At 45.5% G+C, this 25,174-nt stretch overlaps 1 protein-coding gene across 2 annotated transcripts in view; it reads right to left on the bottom strand.

Annotated features, from left to right (window-relative positions):
* LOC138522078 (streptococcal hemagglutinin-like) overlaps positions 1-25,174 on the bottom strand; it is a 97,071-nt gene that overhangs the window by 23,031 nt on the left and 48,866 nt on the right. The window contains exon 3 of one of the 2 annotated variants that reach the window (XM_069635317.1): positions 6,502-19,279. The exons of the other annotated variant lie outside the window; for it this stretch is intronic. Coding sequence (XP_069491418.1) covers positions 19,224-19,279 — 56 coding nt within the window. The 3' untranslated portion in view covers positions 6,502-19,223. Of the gene's footprint in view, positions 1-6,501; positions 19,280-25,174 lie in introns of those variants that run through there. 2 annotated transcript variants of the gene reach the window in all.

Genomic DNA, 25,174 nt, shown 5'->3' with positions numbered 1-25,174 from the left:
TATCTGTCATTCCGGTTGGCCAGGACACAGCCATTGCTTTTGGATTCAGTTCTTGGGGCTGGATCAGTGCGGGAGGATCACCTGGGTGAGGGGCCTTCGGGGAGTGGGAATGGGACACAGGATGGTGTGATGCGTTATCCCCTTCCCTATAACACCTTTAGCCCAACCTGTTAGGTAGGATATTTAGGAACTCATTCCCCACCCCTTTTACAACACAAACACTTTCTCATAGACAGCACGCTATGAGAATAAATGGACTAACACCCAAGCCGTATACCTGACATGTCCCAATACAGTGGTCAGGCAAGGTCAGGCAATAACTGACTATCACACACACCTGACTTCCATTACACTTCCCCACGCATATAAAAGGACGGCGCATGAGAGTACACCTCCAGTGAGGCAAAGCACGTGCGGAAAAAGCAGTTCCAAGATGGCAGTTTAACAAGAGGAGAAAGATGGCGAAACAGAAGGGGATCGCAAGAAGGGAAGCTCCTTTGACCTATTTGACAAGGAGGGCCCTCCCGCATCGATAAACAAGGCGGGGAGAATCACCAGATGCCATGGTACTGTCATTGGCTCCAACAACAAAGCAGCGTCAGTGAAATCAACACAGCCAGTGAGTTGGGGAGACCGATACAAGACCGGTCTGTGTTGAAGCCAAGTTTGCAAGTGGCAACATTGCATGGCGAGCGCTGGAACGAACATTGTATGACACACGTCTGATAACCAATGCAAGTAAAGTTGAACTGCAGATGAGTGATTGAACTTTGAAACCAAGATACGATACATTTGACAGAGTGGTCCGGCACCGCGTGTGTGCTCAATCAATGTTCTCTGTAAGGTATCCAGCTGAGGGTTGATAAAAGTGAAAGAGTGCCAAAAGATTGTGAATAGAAGTGGTCCTGTGATGGGTCAAGCAGAAATCCTGCACACAATCGAAAGTCTTTCGATGTTGATACAGTAAAGAAAGTTTATAACAAAGTGGAGGGAGTTGGTCCGATCCCAGCAGAGGTTGACTGATTAAAGATTGTCTGTCAAAGCAGATCTGAGCCCAGTGGAGGGAGGTATGGGGTATACAGTGAATCACCAGAGAAATTGCATACATGAAAATCCTGAGAACATTGTTTTAAAGTGGATCTGAGCCGGGCAGAGGGGGATCCGAGGTGAATAGTAAATCACCTAAGAAAATGACGTGTATGTGAAATACAAAAAGGAAGGGAACTGTATTGTTTGTTGAATCAGGCCCTCAGAGAAAAGAAACTTTGAATGGCAAAGAGACTTTGGCACCGGAGGCCATGATGTTGAAGTTTTGAACTGCACCCTTGTACTAAAGAAACCAGAAACTGTGCTAAGCTTGAGTGTGCCACCTTGTCCTGTGCTGAAAACGTGGGGAAGGGAAGCCAACGGCTTTAGTATCCTGACATATCATTTCTTGAACACTTATATTTTGCAGAACATTGTTTTCCACAGTATTTGGGCCTCATCACGAGTTGGATGGTAATACCGCTGGGATACAGCCAGGGGTAATAGCGTTACCACCAACCCCCCAGCGCTATTAGCGCCGGATCACGGGTTTGACGGAATGGTAATTCCTCATTGGGCCCATTGGGGAATTCCCCATGCCTCATTGGACCCAAAGGAGAATTTTCAGCGTGATTACCATCGGCGGTATTACCGCCCATTTACCCCCAGATCAGAGCTGGGGGTAAATGCTGCAAGACCTGTGATTTGGCAGACCCTTAAATGCGGCAGTAATAGCGTTACCGCTGCATTTAAGGGTTACTGCCAAATCGTGATGGGGCTGTTTGTATTAAGATGTAAGGATTGGAAATAGGTCTATTAGTATAGGCCCTTTTATTTTGACAAGACCCCACTAGGACTGCTTTATTATTATTTGATGGTCCTAGCTTGCTCCCATCTGTAGATTTAGGATTAGATAGGTGTTTTTCAAACCCAATTGAAGTTCAATAAACACCAATGAACTGTGGTCACTTGTGTCTGTCTTACTATTGGTACCATGCCTTCCTTACACATCATTGAACTGGATATAGAAGGAGTTCTAGTGGCAGAAGACCAGATTTTTCTGATAGCAGTTGATTCCAACAACGGAGAATGACGCACAGTTCTGTGCATTGACCCCACGATACAATGAAACATTTTTCTGATAACGAGCTGTTTGAGAACAAAGAAAACGAGGGAGAAATAATATTGGAAGTGTTCGTCCTTTGTGAGATAATGATACAGTACAGACATGTAGTTTGTCCAATGTTTCTCGGAGGGACCACTTTATTAAAGGCAGCAGAGGAGGGAATTTATGTCACTATAATGGCCCATAAAGGCACAAAATGCTGCAGTCAGAGTGATCGGACATCTTAAGAAATGGGACCATGTCTCCACAATGCGGAGATCCCTTCACTGGCTCATGGTGGAGGATAGAATCAAGTTTAAGGTAGCTTGCTTGATCTATAAGTGCCTTAAGGGGCTTGCCCCGGATTATTTTGCAGACAAGATCAAGCATTACTGCCCAACCATAAAAGCTCTGTTCCGGAAACAACCTTTTAATCTGTGTTCCACGGTCTAACGGTGCCTCCAGGGGGGATAGAAGATTTGAAGTGTTTGGGCCTAGAATCTGGAACCAACTTCCACTAGAGAATAGAACAAGTAAGACCTTGAATGTGTTCAGAAAGAGGTTGAACCCTTTTTATTTAGATAAACCAAATCCGATTATGGTCAAATATCGATCTTTTTCATGCTCAGACTCCTTTAAGTTGTCACCTGCGCCCGAATATGGTTTAATCTGTCTGGTGCGCGTGAGAAATTTCTTAAAATCAAAATCAAATCGTGCACCAGGGCATCATATTATCCTCAAACTCGCCCTGTAGTACGGCGATCTACCCAGTGAAGAAATCGAAAGGTGCTAGTTGGAGGATGATTCAAGATCTGCGCCCTCTTAATGACATTGTACAGGCAGAGTTCCCAGTGGTGCCGAACCCCACCACAATGGTATGCAGTGATTATATTGAATATAAAATAACTAATGAAATTACAACAAATACAAAAACAATGAAAATGAAAAGAATTAATTTGGTAAAAAACTAGAAATGGGCTTGGGAGTGGGAATAGTGGTTTTAGGGATTGGGGAAAAGTATTAGTAAAAAAGAAAAGGGGCACTTTGGGGGAGACACCTCCTCCCCAAAAGCAACAAGAAATACATTTGTTATTTGGGTATTAGTTGTTTTGTATTGGTTGAAATTGCATTAGTTGTTTTGGGATTTAATGAAATCACATGAAACCTGCTGCAATGTTGTGCAATATACATGTCGAGGCCACCCATTTTACTGTAGCATGGAACACCAGTGCAGGGTAGACTCTATAGTGCTGCTGCAATTGTTGGCTGACAAAGGGTACAAGGTGGACCGAACAAAATTACAATTTTTCCAACAAGAGGTGTTGTATTTGAGACAGTTGATTTCAGTGAATGGTAAACGAGTAACACCAGAATGCGCAGCAGCATTGTGTGCCACACCCCAGCCAATGACAATTAAGTATATGCTGACATTTCTTGGACTATGTAATTACTGTAGTGCATGCATTTTTGAGTACACGTCATAAACTAAACCATTGCATCAGGCCGAAGCTCAGCAGATCAAAAATAATATTATTTGGACTGATGAAATGATTACTAAATTTCAGAAGCTTAAAAATGTTATTTCCACTGCTCCCGTATTGGCCACTACTGACTATCTGCAAGAGTTTTATGTCTTTTCACATTCTGATGGTCAGATGATAACTGCCATGCTGACAACACAGCACAATGGGACATAAACCTTTGGCCTAGTATAGTGGCATGTTAGATTCTTTCATGCAAGGGCAGTGCCATGCAAACAAGCGTTGGCTGCTGCTTTCTTCACTATTAAGAAGTCTGAGACTATTGTCATGGGGTGCTCATTAACATTGCACATGGAGCACACAGTTTTCACAATACTAGAAAGATCCAAATCCACCCTGACCACACAAAGTGTGTCGGCATATGAAGTGATCCTTTGAAGCCCATTTACCCACATTGTTTGTTGCAAGCCGGTGAACCAGCTACCTTTTTGAATCAATCGATTACTGATGATGATGAGGTGAATGACTGTGTCACATGTGAAGGTCCTGACAATGATATTCCTAAGACATGTGATTATGCTTTAGATGAAGGAGAAGTATACTTTGTTAATGGGTCGTCAACTATTGACCAGGAGACAGGTCAGAGGCATACTGGGGCAGCAGTGGTGTATTTAGTTGATTGAGAATATGAGGTTGTTTTGCAGCAGAGGCTGCCAGTACAATATTCAGCACAATCAGCGGAACTGATCACCCTCACTGAAGCTCTTGAGGCAGCACTGGGGTGCCAAGTAGCTATATATTCGGACTCAGCTTATGTCACAATAACTGTTCATTCATGGCTGTCGAGATGGATGAGAAGAGGGTTTGGTAGAGCAGATGGGTCCCCATCCAGCATGCAGCCTTGTTAGACAGATTGATTGCTGCGTGTGCACAACATATGCTTGCTGAGTTTGCACAACCTACGCTTGCTGCAATAGTAAAGTACGCCACCCACACAAGTGGTGTAGACTTTGTCTCCCCTAGGAACGAAGCAGCAGAAACTTCGTCAAAGCAGGTTGCTTACTTACCAGTACCAGACATACCTGAACATCCAGTGTTTGTGAATATGCAATTACAGTTGCAGGCTCCATATACAGCCCTTCCGTTTACAGAAATAATTGAGATGTAAGGACAGGCCCTGCAAAGTGAAAAGTTAGTGTGGCAAAAGAGGATATGCACAATCTCCAATTGACTTGGTGTGGAGACAGACAAGCACAGTGAAGGTTGTGATGCATCAGACCTTGGCTTTAGTGGTGTTTGACCAGCTCCACTACCCCACCCATACATCTAAACAACATATTGGAGGAGATATTCAGGAAGATTGGCATGTGCCTAATATTCAGGAATTGTTATCCCTCGTCATGTCCAATTGTGTAATGTGCCAGACCTATAGTATGGGACAAACTTGGAAAATGTTAGAAGGCGCTTTGACGCACCCAGTTGGTCAATTTCATGATTTACACATAGATTTTGCTGATATGGGAGAGAGGTGTAACTCTTTTCGTTATTTGATAGTGTTTTTTTGTCCTTTTTCCTGTTGTATTGAGGCTGGTCATCCTGATGCCAAATCAGTCTCCAAGTTATTGGTCACAGAAGTGTTTCCCCAATGGGGAGTGTGCGATACCCTTAGGAGCGACAATGGCACCCACTTCTTCAACACGTTTTTTAAAGAAATTGCAGCTGTTTTAGGAATAACGCGCAAGCTGTGATCCATTTATCACCCTCAGGCCAACGGGATTGTGGAAGGGATGAATGGTCTGCTTAAAACTAAATTGTCTAAGTTATGTGCAACACTGAAAAGGAACTGGGTGCATTGACTCCACTTGGCCCTGTTCAGTTTAAGAACCCAGTCCTGTCAGGACCATCATCTCTCCCCTCATGATATTGTGATGGCGAGACATATGCACATGCCACTAACCCCTGTGCGGAGTGCTTCAGATGCTCACAAGGCTGTGTCGATCCTGGGAGATGGATTCCATTCATATCTAACGCAGTTAACAAAGTATATTAAATACCTTTCTCAACAGATTGCTCCATGATGGTCGGAAGAGGTTGACAACAGCTCTGGACCAGAATCTGGGAGCCACCATTGCAATTGTTCCCTAATTATAATGTTTATATAAAAGATATTGTTGGCAGATGCAGTAAATCTCTTTACAATGGCCCTTATAATGCATTATATGCCGCTCCCATTGCTGTCAAGGTAATTGAACTGCGTTATTGGGTACATTAGTCTGATATCCGAAAAGCACCACAAACTGTGTCCCCACCTGTAACCATTTAGACAGAATGTTTTTAAATTGATGTCACTATTTGATGATTTTGGGTATTAGAATTTGCTGCAATATTATTTGTAGTAGTAGTATTGTTTTATTAGGATTTCAATTTCCTTTGTTATTTTTTAAAATATTTTTCATAATCATATATTTCTGGTTTTATGTTTTTTTATGCACCATGTTTACTCAACTGACTAGATTACGGAACAGTGTTCAAAATGTGTGTTTTATACCCAATTGTAGTGCTATCCTGTATCCACTTATGTGTGGGTTTACCTTTGTATTGTTCATATATATATTCAGGGCCGTTACATGGGGAGGTCCTATAAAGGGCAGTGAGAATGTAGTAGTGCCTCAAAGGGATGCACATATGTTCCATTTTTTGACAATTTATTTGAAGCTACAACAACAAATGATGACTATTTAACCACAGTGGTAAACTTCAAGTGAATGAAAATACATGATACTTTACTATGGGATTTAAAAATATGAATGAAAAGTTGTTTGGAGGAACAAAAGGAGCATGCCCATTACAAAGGTGTAGTGTTTGATACAATACCCAATCTGCATGACCTAGAGTTTAACCATCATTTATTAACATGCGGTACAGTGATATGAACTCAGTGGGGAAACAGAGGTACAACAGGAGTTGTTATGTCGACTACGTCATCCCCCACGTGTTGGGAGCAACCAACATGTTTGTACCTCAGGAGATATCACCCTTGGAGGCCCGGTGTTTGGTGCACTTATCGCTGTGTCTGGTTCGCAGTTTATTCCAGGAGCACAAAGTACAAGTCGTACTAATGGACAAAGATGAAGGGAAGTGTGCAAAGGACAACAGTACCCATCAATGCAAGCCTCGGCCTATGTTGATATTGGATAGAGTATTGTTCATATCAAACAGATGGGAACAGGCAGTGGTGAGTTGTGCAGCAAGGGGATTGGCATTGTTCGGAGAAGACGTCATATGGAACATTAATAAGAACTGTTTAAGATATGGTCTGCAAACATATCTAAACTAACATGAATTGAAGCACATGAAACACTGGTAAAAGTGCAATCAAGGGATGGATACCAGTCTTGTTTTTGAGGGCATGGAACTGTTCCAGTAGGCACTAACACTAATTGTTCATCCCAGATCTTGTAAAAGGAACAGCAGAATGTATGGACATGTACTGGATATGTGGTCAACAAGCATACCTGCATCTTCCACCCGTTTGGTGAGGCACATGTGTATTGACAACCCCACACTCAGCTATTCTGATGGTGTCAGAAGTACATTTGACAATATCATCCAAACGAGAGGTGTTGCACTCTATCTCACATCTATGCAACACCCCCAAGCAAAGTAGACCAAGCAGTCGTTGAAGATGAGAAATAAGAGATCGAACTGTCGGAAGAATTGTCCAAGTTGCTTAAAGCAATTCCAGATAAGTATCGGCTATACACCAAAACTGAAGTTTTCTTTGTGTGACTCCAGGAATCCAGGCTGCAGCGAATGCTAAATGGCTACAGATTGTGGGGGGTGGTCCAGTTGGTGAATGATATCAAACAAGGCCTTAAAGAAATCAAAAGTGAACTGAGGGGGATCAGGTTGAAGACACTCCAAAATAGATGTGTATGTGTTCTGGATCTCCTAACAGCAATGTAAGGGTGTGTGTGCAAGAAGATCGGGTTGTCATGTTGCACATACAATCATCAAATGATGCACATCATATGGGCCTTGCATAAATTGAATGGAAAATTAAGTAGTTGTGCAACCTGAAGATTGGTTGGACACATTGTTCTCATTGGCGCCATCCTGATTTGTGCCACCGGTGAAGATAATGGTCTGATTGTGGTGTTCCTGTTGGTGGTGTTTTGCACATGCCAGATGATGCTTCGATGCTGTGTCAAGTCGATTCCAAGCAGTGTGAATACTATGGTTACTATTGGGGCAAGGATAGCTCTCCCAGCACAAAAGAGGGGCAGGTTCAAACTGAGGATTTAAACAAGCCATGTATGGTCAGAATTGAACAACCTCTTCCGTCTCCCAGTGCCACTAACATGAACCCCACCAGCTCCAAAGAACCACACTGAGAACTGGGTAGATTTAGCAGGTCAGGGGATTGCATATATCTCACCTACACCATAGGAAAATATGCACAGGATGGGTAGTTTGCGTCATGTGTGCAGGGCATGGGTCCCTAAGGATGAAGCAGTTCGACATAGAGAAAGGGATAAGTTAGTTAATGAATGATTAACTGAAGGGGGAATGTTGGGATGCACGTTCAGACTGAAGCCCATCCTAGATAAATTAGATTGTGAATGAAGGCAGTTGGCGTGAGTGGGAAATCACACGGGGGAACTAACCAGTAGTGATGCAATCGAACCATGTAGGATATAGTATGTGATAGACAGAATAGTCATGACACAAACTAATACCGCGCTTACAACTAGATCTGAATCCTCACAGGCTGTGCTTTCACAAGAAACACAGAACAATGTGTGTAGATGAAGAAGCGAAGGGCTGCGTGCCAGTACCAAGGTCGTATTCCTGGGAGCGAAGGCAAGGGTTGTGGAATGCCAAAGCACAATCCAAGATTTAAGACATTAGAATGACGGTAACTCTATTTGAACTACCAGATGTGCAGGGAAATGGGCTCTTACGCCTTTGTGAGCTGGATTGATTAGTGGGATGTGAGGTTCACTCTTGGGGAGGGGAACTGATAAAGGGGAAAGTAGGCAACAACATGATCTATGGTTTGTGCCAAGGAGAGCTAACAATGATGCCCATATAGTGGGGAGGGCATGATGAGGGCACCAACGTGTCAGGGGTGATAAAATGGCTGCTTTGTTCGCAAGGACCAGGCTGACCTCGAAGTTGCCCACTGAGTTCACAATGATAGCCAGGTGCATGTTAAGTGGTTAAGTTCAAAGAGAGGGCAGTGCCAGTTGATGTTAACCAATCGCTTTGCAGCATTCCATGATGGACCAGGACGCTACCCATGTGCGGTGAATATGAGAAAGAAGACACAGAACCAATTGCAGGATGGGATATATGTAATTATTAGCATGTATATTGGTGGCAGCCAATGAGGGTGGGGGATTAACACTGAATATCGAGTGCGTCATGAGTGACAATTTTTATATTTATAACCTGAATTTTGTGCAAAAGACATCAGGGAGCTCTTTGGCAGTGGATTTGTAATACCCTGTCACCCATCCATTTGTGGTAAAGCTTCATTTGCGCCAGGCAGTCTCCAACCAATCACGTGTCCAGGAACATGGCCTTTCCTATATAGTAAAGCCCACATTCCGCGCTGGCCCCTGGCACCTCTCTCTCAGCAGACCACTGTTCTCCACCACACTGCCCTCTGCACTGCACCCTTTTGTCATTGCTCATACTACCCATCACCCTGCACACAATACCTGGCAGCCACCCCCCCCAACACCACTGCCCTTCTTACATGAAACATTTCATCGCTCACAGCCAGTTTTTCACTGACGTTCTAATGAACATAGAAAAGGGACTCCTTTTTATGTCTTACTGCCCATTTTTGTAGTTTTGCGATCTGCCAAAACTGAATTTCCTTAAATAAAAGCCATGAGCACCAGGCTGGCATGCCCGGGTTGCTAATAGCTGCATACAGCTCAAAGTGGGTATTTACAGGCTGGTAAGGGATTTGTGCCCATACGGTAAAGCACCCCTTCTCTGTGTGCCCTGCCTAAATGGTTATAATGGTCAAACATGTTTGACCCTTCCACCCTACAGTTGGTATTCCGTCTTTTTGCCGACACCTGTTTTTCCGACAGGTGTTTGGCACAGGAGTTTTGCCAAAAATGTCCATCAAATTTTTTTAGGGGGAGTGGGAAAAGGTAAATAAAGGGTTGGGTTGAAGGGAAATAAAAAATAATTAAATTAAGGTAGACTTGGGGGGAAACCCGCCCAAAAATAATGTAAAGAAATTTCGATTCAAGTTTTTCAGCAAACCTGTGGCGGCAAAACACCAGTCAGAAAAACGGGGGTCGGCGAAATTACATGGAACCCTACAGTTCATGAAGGACCTGAATAGCCTTCTCCTTATCTCCAAATGCTGATCGCTGGTCTGAACCCTGATTATTCCCACCTGGAGCCCCTGGAACATCCAGTAGCTTATTTCTCTAAGACTTTGACAACCAGTCAACAAAACTATTCTGTCATCGTGAAAGAACTTTTAGCTATGAAATTGGCCTGTCTGGAATGGAGACACCTACTCCAAGGAAGTATGCACCCATTTCCGATACTCACCGATCACAAGAATCTACAGATCTTGAGGCAACAGGAATGCTACAATACCCGACAAGCCAGATGGGCACACTTTTTTGCTCAATTTCATTTCTCCATCACGTACATTCCGGGCTCTAAAAACCAAGTCGCTGACGCATTGTCCTGAAGAAATGAAGTCAACAAGGTATATCAGAAAGAACTCATGTTCCCTCATACCAAAATCATCCTGGCTGTGTCATCTTTTCTGGAAGAGGTTAGGGGAGCTTCTCCTTCTTTAGAAGGACCCACGCCCAGCCTAGGAAGATTACCTGTCGAGAAAAAGGACGGACTGTATTTCAACCGGGGACGGCTAATCCTTCCTACACACAATCTCCAGGTACAAGCCCTTCGGTGGTGTCATGACTCAAAGGTTGCGGGTCATCGAGGTTTACGCGGAACACTAGAGTTGCTCCAAAGAACCTTCTATTGGCCCAACATGAAGGCAGACACTCAGGCTTACATTCAGACTTGTTTGACTTGCTTACGAAACAAGAATTCCACCCAGAAGCCGTTGGGGTTACTTCAACTCAACCCGATCCCTCCAGGTCCTTGGATAAACATTTCTACAGACTTCATCGTGGTCTTACCTGAATCCCAAGGTTGTACGTGCATCATGGTAACAGTCGATACCTATTCCAAATTGGCACATTTTTCTCCTTTGTCTGGCATACCCTCCGCTTCGATTACTGCTGAAGTTTTCCTAAAGGATATATTCAGATTACACGGTCTCCCACAAAAGATTGTATCCGATCGTGGCAGCCAGTATACCTCTAAGTTTTGGTTAGCGTTGTGCAAATTGTTGGGGATTGAGAGGGCTCTTTCTTCTGGATTCCATCCTCAAACCCATGGCCAAACTGAGCGGTTGAACGGCACCCTTGAACAATATCTGAGGTGTTTTGTAAATCAGTCACAAGACAATTGGTTATCTCTTCTCCCAACTGCTGAGTTCACGTACAACAACTTGATCCATGCCTCTCTAGAAATGAGCCCTTTCTATTGTACTTATGGGTACCACCCCAGATCTATAATACCCACTTTCTGGAAAGACACCTCCATTCCATCGATAGAAACCAGCTTGGCACAACTGAGAGAAGCCCACATATCCGCCAAACAGAGTCTCCAAAGAGCAAGCGTTCAGTATAAAGAACAAGCAGATCGACACAGGAGACCGGTGCCAGCTTGGGAAAAGGGTACCAAGGTTATGCTGTCCACTAAATTTTTACCCCTTTGGGTCCGACCATCCAAGTTGTCTCCCCGTTACATTGGCCCTTTTGACATCCTGTCCAAGATCAACCCAGTGGCTTACCGCCTCAAGTTGCCTAAATCGCTCAGCCGAGTTCACTCGATTTTTCACTCCTCACAGCTCCGCTCCTATGTGGCTGATGATAGAAAGCAGGAAGCTCCCACACTTCGCATAAAACCCGACCCAAACTCCGAAGAATACGAAGTCTCCCACATCCTGGATTCCCGTTACCATAGGGGACGTCTGGAATATCTCATTCATTGGAAGGGCTTTCCTTCGTCCGAGGATTCCTGGGAACCCTGGTCCTATGTTCATGCACCCCGTTTGTTACACCGGTTCCACAACCTGCATCCCGGCAAGCCGGGGGGTGTCGCCCTAGAAGGGGGCATACTGTCACGACCGCGGGTCGCTGGCGGCTGTGGAAGAGGTGGAAACTTGGCCGCCATTAAACTGTGCCGTCACGTTTCCTCCTTGACGACGCTAGCGTTCTAGTCTTTCCCAACATGGCCACCGCCTATGTGTATATATCCATTCCACACTAGGCGGTCGGTGCGTTGCAACATCGGATTCCCTCTGTTGCTCTCGCTTTCTCTATGTTTTCTCCTTGGCGGTGCTCCGCCCGCTTTCTTACTTTTCTCCTATGTTCCGGTCTCTCTCTCTCTCCCTGGATTCTGCCTCTCTCTTCCCTGTTCTCCGTTTTACCCTCAGTGGTTCCCAGACTGCTCCGGTATTCCTTCCATCTTCCTGTGTGGTCTTATTCCCTCCTCCCTTGCTGAATTTCGCCATTGCTCACACCTCTGTCTCCAGATCTTGCTCTTCTTCGTACTCACCTTATATTGGATCCGCAGTGTGCGTTTCACCGAGTTTTCCTGGTTCCGGTTCAGCTTGCTTCAGTACTCCGGAGGGGTTTTTACACCGTTGGCTTTTCCCCTCACTCAGTTGTTAGTCCGTCATGGAGGGGGGTCACCGTGCCTCCAGTGAGGAGCCGCGGTGGCTTCCTTTCGCGGCCGACCATACCTCTTGAAGAAGAAAAGATCTCCCGCTCTACACGTCAGGAGAAAGAAACTGAACTACTCTTCGACTTCAGGTGAGGAGGAAAGGGAACCGGGAGACGAGTTGAGTTCTACAGAAGAGGAGGACATTACTGATCAGCCTGATAAGGTAGTGAGTCAGCCAGTCAACATTGATACTTATGCACTCCCTCTTTCTCTCTCCCACTTGCTTACTCTTGCTCACTCTGTATCTCTCATTCGCTCTATCTTTCTCCCTCGCTCTGAAGCTCTCTCTCTCTCACTCTCTCTCTCTCTTGCTCACTCTCTTTCTCTCTCTCTTGCTTGCGCTCTCTCTTGCTCGATCTCTGTCTCATTCACTCTCTCTTGAACTCCCTTGCTTGCACTAACTTGCTCACTCTCCCTAGCTTGCTCTTTCTCTCAAGCCCTGTCTCTTCCTCACTAGCTTGTCCTCTGTCGCTCTCTCTGTCTCTCTTTCTCCCTCTCTCTCTCTTTCTCCCTCTCCCTCTCAGTCTCTCTCTCTCTCTTGCTCGTTCTTTCTTGTTCACTCTTTCTTGCCATCTCCTTTTTTCTCTCTTTGTCACCTATTCGCTCTCTGTGTCTCTCCTTCGCTCTGACTCTCTCGTGCTTGCTCTGTCTCTCTCCCTCCTTCTATCTGCTTCTCTCTCTCTTGTTTGCTCTCATACTCTCTCCCTCTCACTCTCTCTTATGCTCTCCCTCTTTCTCTCTCCCGCTTGCATACTCTCGCTCGCTCTGTATCTCCCACTCGATCTATCTTTCTCCATCGCTTTGACTCTCTCTCACGCTCACTCTCTCTCGGTTGCTCTCTCTCGCTCACTCTCTCCCACTCTCTCGCTCGCTCTCTCTCTTGCTCGCACTCTGTCTCCCTCCTGCTCGCTCTCTGTCTCATTTACTCTCTCTTGCACTTTCCCTCTTTCTCTCTCTCTCTGGCTCACTCTCATTTGCTCTGTATCTCACGTTCTCTTTATCTCTCTTGCTTGCTCTTTTTCTTGAGCCCTCTCTCTTGCTCTCTCACTTGTCCTCTCTCACTCTCTCTGTCTCTCTCTTTCTCGCTCTCTCTGCCTCTCTCTCTTTTGCCCTATCTCTCTCGCTCTGTCTCTTTTGTCCTTTCTCTCTTGCGCGCCCAATCTTTCTTCCTCTCTATCATTCTCTGTTTCTCTCAATCTCTCTCTCTCTCTGGCTTTCTGTCTCTGTCTCTCTTTTGCTCTCTCTCTTTCTTTCTCTCTTTATCTCTCTCTATCTCTGTCTCTTTCTTGCTCTATCTGTCACTCGCTCCCCCTTCCCCTCTCTCTGTCTCTCTCTTGTTCGCTCTTTCTTGCCATCTCCCTTTTTCTCTATCTGTCGCTTATTCGCTCTCTCATGTTCTCTCTTGTTCTCACTCTCTCTCACACTCTCGCTCCCTCTCTCTTTCTGTCTTGTGCTCTCTGTCTTTCTCTTTTTAACTTGCTCAATCTCTGTCTCTCTCTCTCTCTGTCTCGCATTCTCTTTCTTGTGCTCTCTCACTCACCCTCTTTCTCGTGCTCTCTGTTCCTCTCTCTGACTCTTTTTCTCTCTCTCTTGCTCACTCTTTCTCTCTCTGTTTCACTCTTTCTTGCTCACTCTGTCTCGCTCTCTCTGTCTCTCCTTTTCTTTGACTCTGACTCTCTCGTGCTTGTTCTGTCTCTCTCCATTGCTCTGTCTCTCTCTCTTGTTTGCTCTGACTCTCTCTCTCTCTTTCTAGATCTCTCTGTCTCTCTATAGCTCTGACTCTCTCTTTCTCTGTAAAACTCGCTCTGTCTCTCTCCCTCACTCAGACTCTTTCTCGCACTCTCTTGCTCTCTCTCTCCCTCATACTCTCACTCTTGCTCTCTTGCTCGCTCTCTCACTCTCTTGCTTACTCTCTCTCTCTGTCTTGTGCTCTCCCTCTTTCGCTCTTTCGCTCACCCTCTCTCTTTTACTCTCTCTGTTTCTCCCTCGCTCTGACTCTCTCTTTCTCTCTCTTGTGTTCGCTCTGTCTTACTCTTTCTTGCTCATTTTCTCTTGCTCTCTCTGACTCGCCTTTGCTCTGACTCTCTCTTTCATGTTTGCTTTGTCTCTCTTCCTCGCTCTGTCTCTCTTTCTTCCTCCCTCGCTCTGTCTTTCTCGCTCACTCTAACTCTATCACTTTCTTGCTCGCTAACTCTAACTCCCTCTGTCTCTCTGTCACTCTGACTTGCTCACTCCAGTGCTCACTCTGTCTCTCTCACTTGCTCTGACTCTCTCTCACTCACTCAGACTCTCTCTCTTTTTATCTTTCCATTGCTATGACACTCTCTTTCTCTCCCACTCGCTCTGACTCTCTCTTTCTCTCTCTTGTGCTCGCTCTGTCTCACTCTTTCTTGCTCGCTCTCTCTTGCTCTCTCTGTCTCTCCTTTGCTTTGACTCTCTCTTTTGTGTTTGCTCTGTCTCTCATCCTCGCTCTGTCTCTCTTTTTCCCTCCCTCGCTCTGTCTTTTTCGCTCGCTCTAACTCTCTTACTCTCTTGCTTGCTCTCTCTAGCTCTCTCTGTCTCTCCGCCACTCTGACTCGCACCCTCCAGTGCTCACTCTGTCTCTCTCCCTTGCTGTGACTCTCTCTCACTCGCTCTGACTCTCTCTCTTTTTATCTTTCCATTGCTCTGACTCTCTCTTTCTCTCCCACTCGCTATGACTATCTCTTTCTCTCTCTTGTGTTCCCTCTGTCTTATTCTTTCTTGCTTGGTCTCTCTTGCTCTCGCTGTCCCTCCTTTGCTCTGACTCTCTATTTTGTATTTGCGCTGTCTCTGTTCCTCGCTCTGTCTCTCTTTCTTCGTCCCTCGCTCTGTCTTTCTCGCTCGCTCTAACTCTATCACTCTCTTGCTTGCTCTCTCTAGATCCCTCTGTATCTTCGTCACTCTAACTTGCTCACTCCAATGCTCACTCTGTCTCTCTCCCTTGCTCTGACTCTCTCTTTCACTCGCTCTGACTCTCTCTTTTTATCTTTCCATTGCTCTGACTCTCTCTTTCTCTCCTACTCTCTCTGACTCTCTTTTTTGCTCTCTTGTGCTTGCTCTGTCTCACTCTTTCTTGCTTGCTCTCTCTGTCCCTCCTTCACTCTGACTCTCTCTTTTGTGCTTATTCTGTCCCTCTGCTTTACTCTATCTCTCTTTCTCCCTCCCTCGCTCTGTCTTTCTCCCTCACTCTTGCTCACTCTCTCTAGCTCTCTCGTTCTCCCCGTCACTCTGACTTGCTCGCTCCAGTGCTCACTCTGTCCCTCTCCCTTGCTCTGACTCTCTCTCTCAATCGCACTGACTCTCTCGCTTTTTATCTTTCCATCGCTCCCTCTCTTTCTCTCCCACTTGCTCTGACTCTCTCTTTCTCTCTCTTATGTTCGCTCTGTCTCACTCTTTCTTGCTCGCGCTCTCTTGCTTTCTCTCTCTCTCCTTTGCTCGGACTCTCTCTTTTATGTTTGCTCTGTCTCTCTTCCACGCTCTGTCACTCTTTATCCCTCACTCTGTCTTTCTCGCTCACTCTAACTCTATCGCTCTCTTGCTCGCTCTCTAGCTCCCTCTGTCTCTCCGTCACTCTGACTTGCTCGCTCCAGTGCTCATTCTGTCTCTCTCCCTTGCTCTGACTCTCTCACTCGCTCTGACTCTCTCTCTTTTTATCTTTCTATTGCTCTGACTCTCTTTTTCTCTCCCACTTGCTCTGACTCTCTCTTTCTTTCTCTTATGCTCGCTCTGTCTCACTCTTTCTTGCTTGCTTGCTCCCTCTTGCTCTCTCTGTCTCTCCTTTGCTCTGACTCTCTCTTTCGTGCTTGCTCTGTTTCTCTCCCTCATTCTGTCTCTCTTTCTCCCTCGCTATGTCTTTCTCGCTCACTTCAACTCTCTTGCTCGCTCTCTCTAGCTCTCTCTGTCTCTCCGCCACTCTCACTCTCTCGCTCCAGTGCGCTCTCTCTCTCTCTCTCACTTTGATCTGACTCTATCTATTTTTATCTTTCTGTCGCTCTCTCTCTTTCTCTCCCACTCGCTCTGTCTCTCTCTCGCCCCCTCTCTCTCTCTCACACACTCTCATAGATACATTGTGATCCAGGGCACCAGGGATCAGTGATCTGTCAGGTGAGGAAAGGGGGCACCCCCATTACACGCCACTCGTTAACGCTACGCGCTATTGCTAAGGGCGAGGGGAGGCAAGAACTGGGAGTGTGAGGAAACACACTTCTGCTCGCAAGCTCTGTTCTTACAATCCCACACCTCCCATTTAATAAAGTGCCTGTGCAACTGCCAGTCGTCTTGCCCTTCTCACGTGCTGCTTGTTAGGGAGAATTCTCAAGAATGTGCTAATCTCCCTTACCTTTTGAGACCCCCAGCAACTTTGCTGGATTTCTAGGATTTTATTTTTTTTTACCTGGGAAGAGTGTGAGCCTTTTTTACCCACTCTTCCATGTATTTTGATGTGTATTTTACTTTTGTGTTCTTTGTTTATGGAGTTTTAAGACAGCTCCATAGGCATCCTATTTTTCTGTGTGTCACACAGCACCTTCAGTGCAGTGGCACAGGGGTGTCGTTCAGACTCCCCAAGGTTTAAATAACTTCTCTGGGACTGTCTACCGTCTCCCAGAGCATGTAAAGTTAAATTGACTTTACTAGTCCTTTTAAATGTACAGACCCAGCACACACTATCTTACTATAGAGTGCTGGAGGGGTTGCCTAGCATCCCCTGAGTCAAAACACTCATATAACAGTCAAATGTTACCCTTTCCTACTTTAAATGGCTGGTGGCAGTGGTTTAGATCAAACTACCATGATTTTTTCCGACCGCGAACAACAGTAGCTAAAAATCTGGTCAGCCATGTTTCTCAATATGGCGCCCAAGACCTATCTGTAAAAACAGACTCTGGTCAAGTTTTTTAACCATTTCTTTTAGGAAAGGTACTTCTTATGCTTGTCTCTGCCTGCCAAACCAGGTTTGGTCCTTTTGTTCATTGGCCTTTGGCGGGCTTCAGTGATGAAGTCCTCCTCTGGTGCCCGAGTGTCTGGGGTGGACAGGATGTGAGCGAGGTGCCTGAAACTCCCTGTGCTTAGTCTCCTAGGAGACCTGAATGCACTCTGGCGTGATTGACCGGCTGGCTGTCCGGCAAGGACGGCCACCCTGCTGTGTGAGTGACAGCCAGGGTGGAATGAATGGGGGAAAACTGTTTAAAAGCAGGTCTCTGGGATTAGGAAAGCAGAGTCGACCACTGGAACGAAAGAACCGAGGACGAGCTGAAGGAAGAGGACAGCTGCAACTCCTCGACGACCAGTGAATCCCTGCTGCAGGTCCGAATTGCCTGAAACTCCATCGACAGAGAAGCCCTTCAAGGTTAACTTCTTCTCTTGAGTTTGGTGGGAACAACCAACTCGGAAGCCACCTGGACACCGTCGCCATCCTGGTCAAATTTTCTTCAGAGTGCTGTTGAAAACCAGCTCGCGGACTTTAAGGCACTCACGCCTTAAACCGATGATTTGCCAAGCTTCTGGCATCATCCCTGGGCAGTGCAGGAACCTCCCAACATCCTCCTCCTTGTCCCCATGACTGAAGCTCAGGAACAGAGAGATCTGCACGAACTGCCAGGAACAACTGTCTCAGCTACAGCTCTTCTTCACTTTAAAGGTACTTGCAAACACGGCCCGGAAATCTTTTCAGCCACAGTGAAAGTTTGTGAAACTTCCCGACTTCAAAGGCTTGTCCTTCCCTAAACATTCGTCTAACTTTTCGCCTGACCAAATTCTTCTAAGATCCGTGGCGAAGACTTAACAGTTAACTACCAGAACTGTGCTATTCTATACAAAGACTCTGAACCATTGACTTTGGCCCAGGCCTATGAACTGAATTTATGGTTGTAGTTTACTGAAACTCTTTGCAATGCCTATGAAAGTATTTGTGCTCTTGATTCTTATAACCTTGCCTTTCTATCCCTTTTTAAAGTATCTGAAGTGCCATTTTGCTCCCACTTCAGGGGAGCTGAACTTGTTCAGTAACTTATTGGTTGTGTATTTGTATATTAGTAGATGATATTGAGCTGCTCTTGCTAGTGTACTGTTTTCAAACTGAGTGTAAATAAATGTATATTCTTTTACCAAGAAACCTTGAGTAAGTGTTTGTTTGAATCATTGTATTTGCTAGTCCTTTGTGTAACCTGTTATACTGCTCACTTGACTCTTGAGATAAGTCTGGCTGCTCAGACACTGCTACCACATAACTGTGTAGTACAGGCTTGTACCAAAGGTGAAGGTGTACTGACACTTGTAATATTAATTGCATGTAGTGTTCCCCAAGGGTACTGCATGTGATTCTGCCTAACACTGGGGTACAGTGGTGGGGATAAAGTATACTTGTTACATTTAGAGTACTGCTCTTACCTTTGTTCAAATAACGCTCACAGGGCTAAGAGACACTAGAGAAGCAATTCTTTTATCATGACTGATATGGAATGCTACAGACAGGAGAGCCTAGTCATTTTAACAGTTGATCAATTGAGAGATATGTGTAAAGCTAGGAATCTCACTGTAAAAGGCAAAAAGATTGAATTGATAGAAACGTTGTTGGAATACCAAAGTCTAAGGAGTGGGTCTGAACCCCCCACCCCTGCAGCAAATGTAGAAAATGTTGATGAGGATGATAATGTTTCTGAGGGTAACTCAAATGATATGGATAAGTTAGATGAGGCAGAAGAGTCTCAAAATGTAGGCCCTGTTTTACCTGTACCTGCTCCAAGGCCTCAACCGTTGACCACAGGGAGCCCATCAAGTCCAACATTAAGTCCTGAATTTGTCTCTTTGAAAAGAATAAGACTTGAGTTAGAATTTAAAAGAATCCAAGCCCAAACTGAAAGCAAACATCAAGAACTTAAACTCAGAGAAATGGAGTTGAATCATGCACTTGCAATGAAGAAGTTGTCTCTTGAAACTGGTTCTCTCCCAGAGTCTTCTAGGTCTTCCAGTCCTAAGAGGCCTTGCATGCCCAAAGATGCAGTGAGTATGTATGAAGTTAAGCTTGATATTTTGGATTGGTTGGCTGCTTTTGAATGTAACCATGAGATTCAAGACATTACAGGGAATCAGCTGATTCCTTGGCTTTTTTCTAGGCTACCCCCTGTTGCAACTGATGTGGTAATGGAGTTGGGGGATAAAGACAGAAAGGAGTATAAAAGTGTGTAACTAGCTTTGATAGCTAGGTTTGGGAAGACCCCTTCCCAGTATGTTAAGTGGTTTAGAACCCTCAAAAAGCATGATGGTACCCCTTGGGCTACCTGGGTGACTGAATGTTTCAACAATTTAGATGGATGGCTTAAGGGTTACAGAGTTAACACTTATGAAGATATGAAACATCTGTTTATCCTGAAATCTATTTATGATGCCTGCTCTCCTGAGCTGAGATAGCACTTTGCTGACTCTAAGGAAATTGATTCAAAGAAGTTAGCCAGGGCTGCTGACTTGTGGGTTGCCAACAGGGCTACTCACAAGGATTCTGGGTAAGAAGGATGAGGGAAAGCAGCACTAGAAAGATACCAATGAGAATTCCAATACGTCCACTCCAAAAGAGGGCCCCAAACATAACAAGGGTAAGCCACAAGGGAAACCGAATCAGGCTAGTTTACCTACTGGTGCCAAAACAGAGGGAGGTCAGAACAACTCCCCATTCATAAAGACATTTGGAAAATGTTATGCTTGTGGGTCAACTGACCATGTGAAAGGGGATCCCAGATGTAACGGTAAACCTTCAGGGATCCACACTGTCTCCTTAGCCTTCTCCCCAGAGGATGAAGTACCAATGGCAAGTGGAAACTTTCACTTACCGGCTGAGGAACCCATGAAAGTCTCAGCCAGTGTTTCTTTAGTATCCCTGGGGGTCTGTGGGAAAAGCAGAACTTATATGTTTACAATTCCATTCCAGACAATACTAAAGAGTATTACAAAGACAGTGTTCTTGTGAATGGTCAGGAGATCCCTGCCATCAGAGACACTGGGGCCAGTATTACTGTAGTGGATGCATCTTTTTTCAAGGTAGAGGATGTTGCTAAGGCACCTAAATACCCCACTAAGCTTGCTGGAGGCCCTGTCCAAATGCTTCCACAGTTACCAGCTCTCATCCAGTGCAATGACATGACCGTCAAGATACCTGTAAGTGTGCAGAGTGAAGTACCTGGGAGAGTCCTGTTGGGGAATGACTTAAAATCTCTTGGAGTTGTATCAACCACCTCCAGACCTCCCAGCAAAAGGAAACAGGAGCAGACTAGGAAGTCCAGAGACAGTACCTTAAAAGGCTCTCAAGAGGAGATTATAGAGGAAACTATAACTCCCAGTCCACAGGACTTACTGACTGCAATTTCAAAAAAGAAGGAGGAAAAGGGGAAACCTAAAACCTCCAGGAGAAACCAGCCAGCACTCCTGTGCTACCAAAAAGGACATCCCCGAGAGGACTGTCCAATGTCACACCTGTGACTCCTCCACCAGCTGAGGCAGAGTGTGTGGAACAACCTTGTGTGGTTGTATCAGCTGCCGAGAGAACAGAGCTGGAAGAGGACCTTGCTCCTGCTGGAGATCTGGATCCTGCAGACCATCCTGAGCTGCAGTCATTACTGGCAGAAGATGGACCCTGTAGGACAGAATTCAGCAGCGGTCAAAGAGAGTGTCCTGCTCTTGAAGGTCTTCGCCAACAGGCAGCTTCCCAGCTGGATGAGCAAGAGCCAGTGAAGCATAGGTTGTACTGGGAAGATGGGAAGATGGCCTCTTCTACAGTGAACCGACTGAGTCTATCCCAGGGGACTACAGAAGACTTGTAGTGCCTCTCGAGATACCTTTGGCTGGTCACTTAAGTTTTAAGAAGACCAAGGAAAGGCTCTCTTTATATTTGTACTGGCCTAAGTTGGCGTCTGATGTAGATAAGTTCTGCAGGAGCTGTCACACTTGCCAAATCTCTGGCAAGAGTGGAGTCAAGAATGTAGAACCCTTGGTGCTTCTCTCAGTGGTGGGAGTCCCTTTTGAGAGGGTAGGAATCAACCCTTAGACCCTACAACATCTTCAGGAAACAGGTTTATCCTGGTTGTAGTAGACCATGCTACTAGGTATCCTGAAGCAATACCTATGACGACTGTTATGGCTCAGGCTGTGGCTAAGGCCCTACTTGGTATTTTTTACCAGAGTAGGTTTTCCTAAGGAAGTCTTCTCTGACAAGGGATCCAATTTTATGTCCCACTACATGCAGGCCATATGGAAAAACTGTGGAGTAACTTACAAGTTCTCAACTTCCTACCATCCTCAGACAAATGGGTTGGTAGAGAGGTTCAACTGCACACTGAAGAGCATGATAGGTGCGTTAGAGGAATCCCTTAGGAGAAAGTGGAATCTTCTACTGCCATGCCTTCAATTTGCTTATAGAGAAGGCCCTCTGGAGGGAGTTGGATTTAGTCCCTTTGAACTTCTCTATGGCCATCCAGTTAGAGGCACCTCGGCCCTGATTAAGCAGGGGTTGGAGAGTGCTCCTTCCCCCAAGTCAGCAAGAGTCACTGACTATGTGATAGGTCTCAGGAGGAGAATGTCACACATGATGGCAGAAGCATCAGATAACTTTAAAGCAGGTCCGGCTCTGGTGAAGCATTGGCATGACCAGAAGGCCAACATGGTTGAGTTTACTCAAGACCAGCTAGTTCTAGTTATGATACCTACAAGACAGAGGGCCTTACAGGACAAATGGATAGGACCCTTCAAGGTTGTGGGCAAACTTGGAGAGGTCAACTATCTGGTGGATTTAGGCAATCCTAAAGAGGCTCCCAGAGTCTTTCACACCAACCGTCCACAAGCTTATGTCTCAAGACTAGAAGTAGGAGCTTTGCATCTAGCTTCAGCTCAAGAGGAGGACGAGGGTGAACCTCTACCTGACCTACTCAGAGGCCAGCCTTTAGATGAGAAAATAGAAGGAGTTAATCTCTCTTCTAATTTGACACTTGAACAACAGGAGGAGTGCAAGTTTCTGTTAAATCAGTTTGCCTCCCTGTTTTCACTATCACCAGGCTTGACCCCTTGGGGCCAGCATAATATTCACACTGGTGACTGTTTACCTGTTAAAAGCAGAGGTTACAGGATGTCAGATCATGTAAGATCCCACTTAAAGGAGGATGTCAACAAGATGCTTGATCTTGGGGCAATAGAGCCATCTACAAGTCCATGGTCTAGTCCAGTTGTACTAGTGCCAAAGGCAGGACCCAAGGAGTTGAGATTTTGTGTGGACTATAGAGCTCTCAGTGCAGTCACCAAGACTGATGCCCACCCTTTACCAAGGACAGATGAACTGGTGGAAAAACTTGGTTCAGCCAAGTACCCCAGTGCATTTGATCTCACTTCAGGCTATTGGCAAATAGCACTGACAGACCACGCCTAGGAGAACACTGCATTCTCAACCCCAGCAGGTCTCTACCAATTTTGGGTAATGCCTTTTGGACTAAAGAATGCACCTGCTACATTCCAAAGGATGGTTAACCAGGTTCTGAATGGGATAGAGGACTTCTGCATGGCATACTTGGATGACATTTCAGTGTTCAGCCCTACTTGGAAGTAACATGTTGACCACTTAGGATATATTTTGCAGGCCCTTGCGTGGGCCCATCCGACCATAAACGCAAGTAAATGCCAGATTGGTCAGAGTAAAGTGGTCTACCTTGGACATGAGATAGGAGGAGGTGAAATCAGGCCATTGCCTAGCAGAGTACAAACTGTACAAAACTGGGCATCCCTATTACTCAAACCCAAGTGAGAGCCTTCCTAGGCCTCACTGGGTACTATAGGAACTTCATAGAGAACTATGGGAGCATAGCCTCTCCCTTGAATGTGGTCTCCTCTCCCAAATTCCCTAAAAAGGACAGGTGGAATGAGGAGTACACTCAAGCATTTGAAGGCCTAAAGAAAGCCCTTTGTCAAGCTCCAGTCCTAAGAGCTCCTGACTACGACCGAACCTTCATTGTGCAGACAGATGCTTCAAATATAGGTATAGGTGCAGTTCTGAGTCCGCTGGATGAGAAAGGTAGAGAGCGCCCCATTTGCTTCATCAGCAGGAAGCTGAAGGAACCTGAGACAAGGTGGGTAACCATTGAAAGAGAATGTTTTGCTACTGTGTGGTCACTGGAGAAGTTTAGACCATACTTGCATGGATCTACTTTTGTGATTCAGACTGACCACCAACCCTTGAGATGGTTGATGCAAATGAAAGGGGAGAACCCTAAACTACTGAGATGGTCAATCAGCCTGCAAGGGTTTGATTTTACCATTGAACACAGGTCTGGGTGTCACCACCAAAGTGCTGATGGTCTCTCCAGGATGTTTGACCGACTGGAGTAAGGAGATTAATCTAGGAGGGGAGAAAATCCTCCTGTCCCTTAGTCTGGGGGGACAAGTGTTAGGGAGAATTCTCAAGAATGTGCTAATTTCCCTTACTTTTTGAGACCCCCAGCAACTTTGCTGGATTTCTAGGATTTCTAGGATTTGATTTATTTTTACCTGGGAAGAGTGTGAGCCTTTTTCCCCACTCTTCCATGTATTTTTATGTGTGTTTTACTTTGTGTTCTTTGGTTATTGAGTTTTAAGAAACCTCCATAGGCATCATCTTTTTCTGTGTGTCACACAGCACCTTCAATGCAGTGGCACAGGGATGTCTTTCAGACTTCCCAAGGTTTAAATACCTTCTCTGGGACTGACTACTCTCTCCCAGAGCATGTAAATTTAAATTGACTTGGCTAGTTTCTTTAAATGTACAGCCACCCTGCTGTGTGAGTGACAGCCAGGCTGGAAGGAATGGGGGAAAACTGTTTAAAGGCAGGTCTCTGGGAGTTGGAAAGCAGAGTCGACCACTGGAACAAAATAACCAAAGATGAGCTGAAGGAAGAGGACTGCTGCAACACCTGGACAACCAGTGAAGCCCTGCTGCAGGTCCGAATTGCCTGAAACTCCATCGACAGAGAAGCCCTTTAAGGTTAACTTCTTCCCTTGAGTTTGGTGGGAACAACCAACTCGCAAGCCACATGGACACCATCCCCATACTGGTCGAATTTTCTTCAGGGGGAAGGAAACCAGCTTGTGGACTTTAAGGCACTCACACCTTAAACCAATGTTTTGCCAAGCTTGTGGCCTCATCCCTGGGCAGTGCATGAACCTCCCGATGTCCTCCTTCTTGTCCCCACGACTGAAGCTCAGGAACAGCGAGATCTGCTCGAACTGCCTGGAACAACTGCCTCAGCTACAGCCCTTCTTCACTTTAAAGGTACTTGCAAACGCGATCCGGAAATCTTTTCGGCCACAGTGAAAGTTTTTGAAATTTTCCCAACTTCGAAGGATTGTCCTTCCCTAAACATTCGTCTAACTTTTCGCCTGACCAAATTCTTCTAAGATCCGTGGCAAAGACTTAATTGTTTACTACCAGAACTGTGCTATCCTATACAAAGACTCTGAACCATTGACTTTGACCCAGGGCTATGAACTAAATTGCTGTTTGTAGTTTACTGAAACTCTTTGCCCTGCCTATGAAAGTATTTGTGCTGTTGATTCTTATAACCTTGTCTTTTTACCCCTTTGTAAAGTATCTGAAGTGCCATTTTGCTCCCACTTCAGGGGAGCTGAACTTGTTCATTAACTTATTGGTTGTGTATTTGTAGTATATTAGTAGATGATATTGAGCTGCTCT

The sequence above is a fragment of the Ambystoma mexicanum genome, chromosome 13 (assembly GCF_040938575.1).
Source record: "Ambystoma mexicanum isolate Mex_15411 chromosome 13, UKY_AmexF1_1, whole genome shotgun sequence".
In the NCBI taxonomy this organism is placed as follows: Eukaryota; Metazoa; Chordata; class Amphibia; order Caudata; family Ambystomatidae; genus Ambystoma; species Ambystoma mexicanum.
Note: the sequence above shows the minus strand (reverse complement) of the source record. Positions and strands in the feature narration are given on the sequence as shown.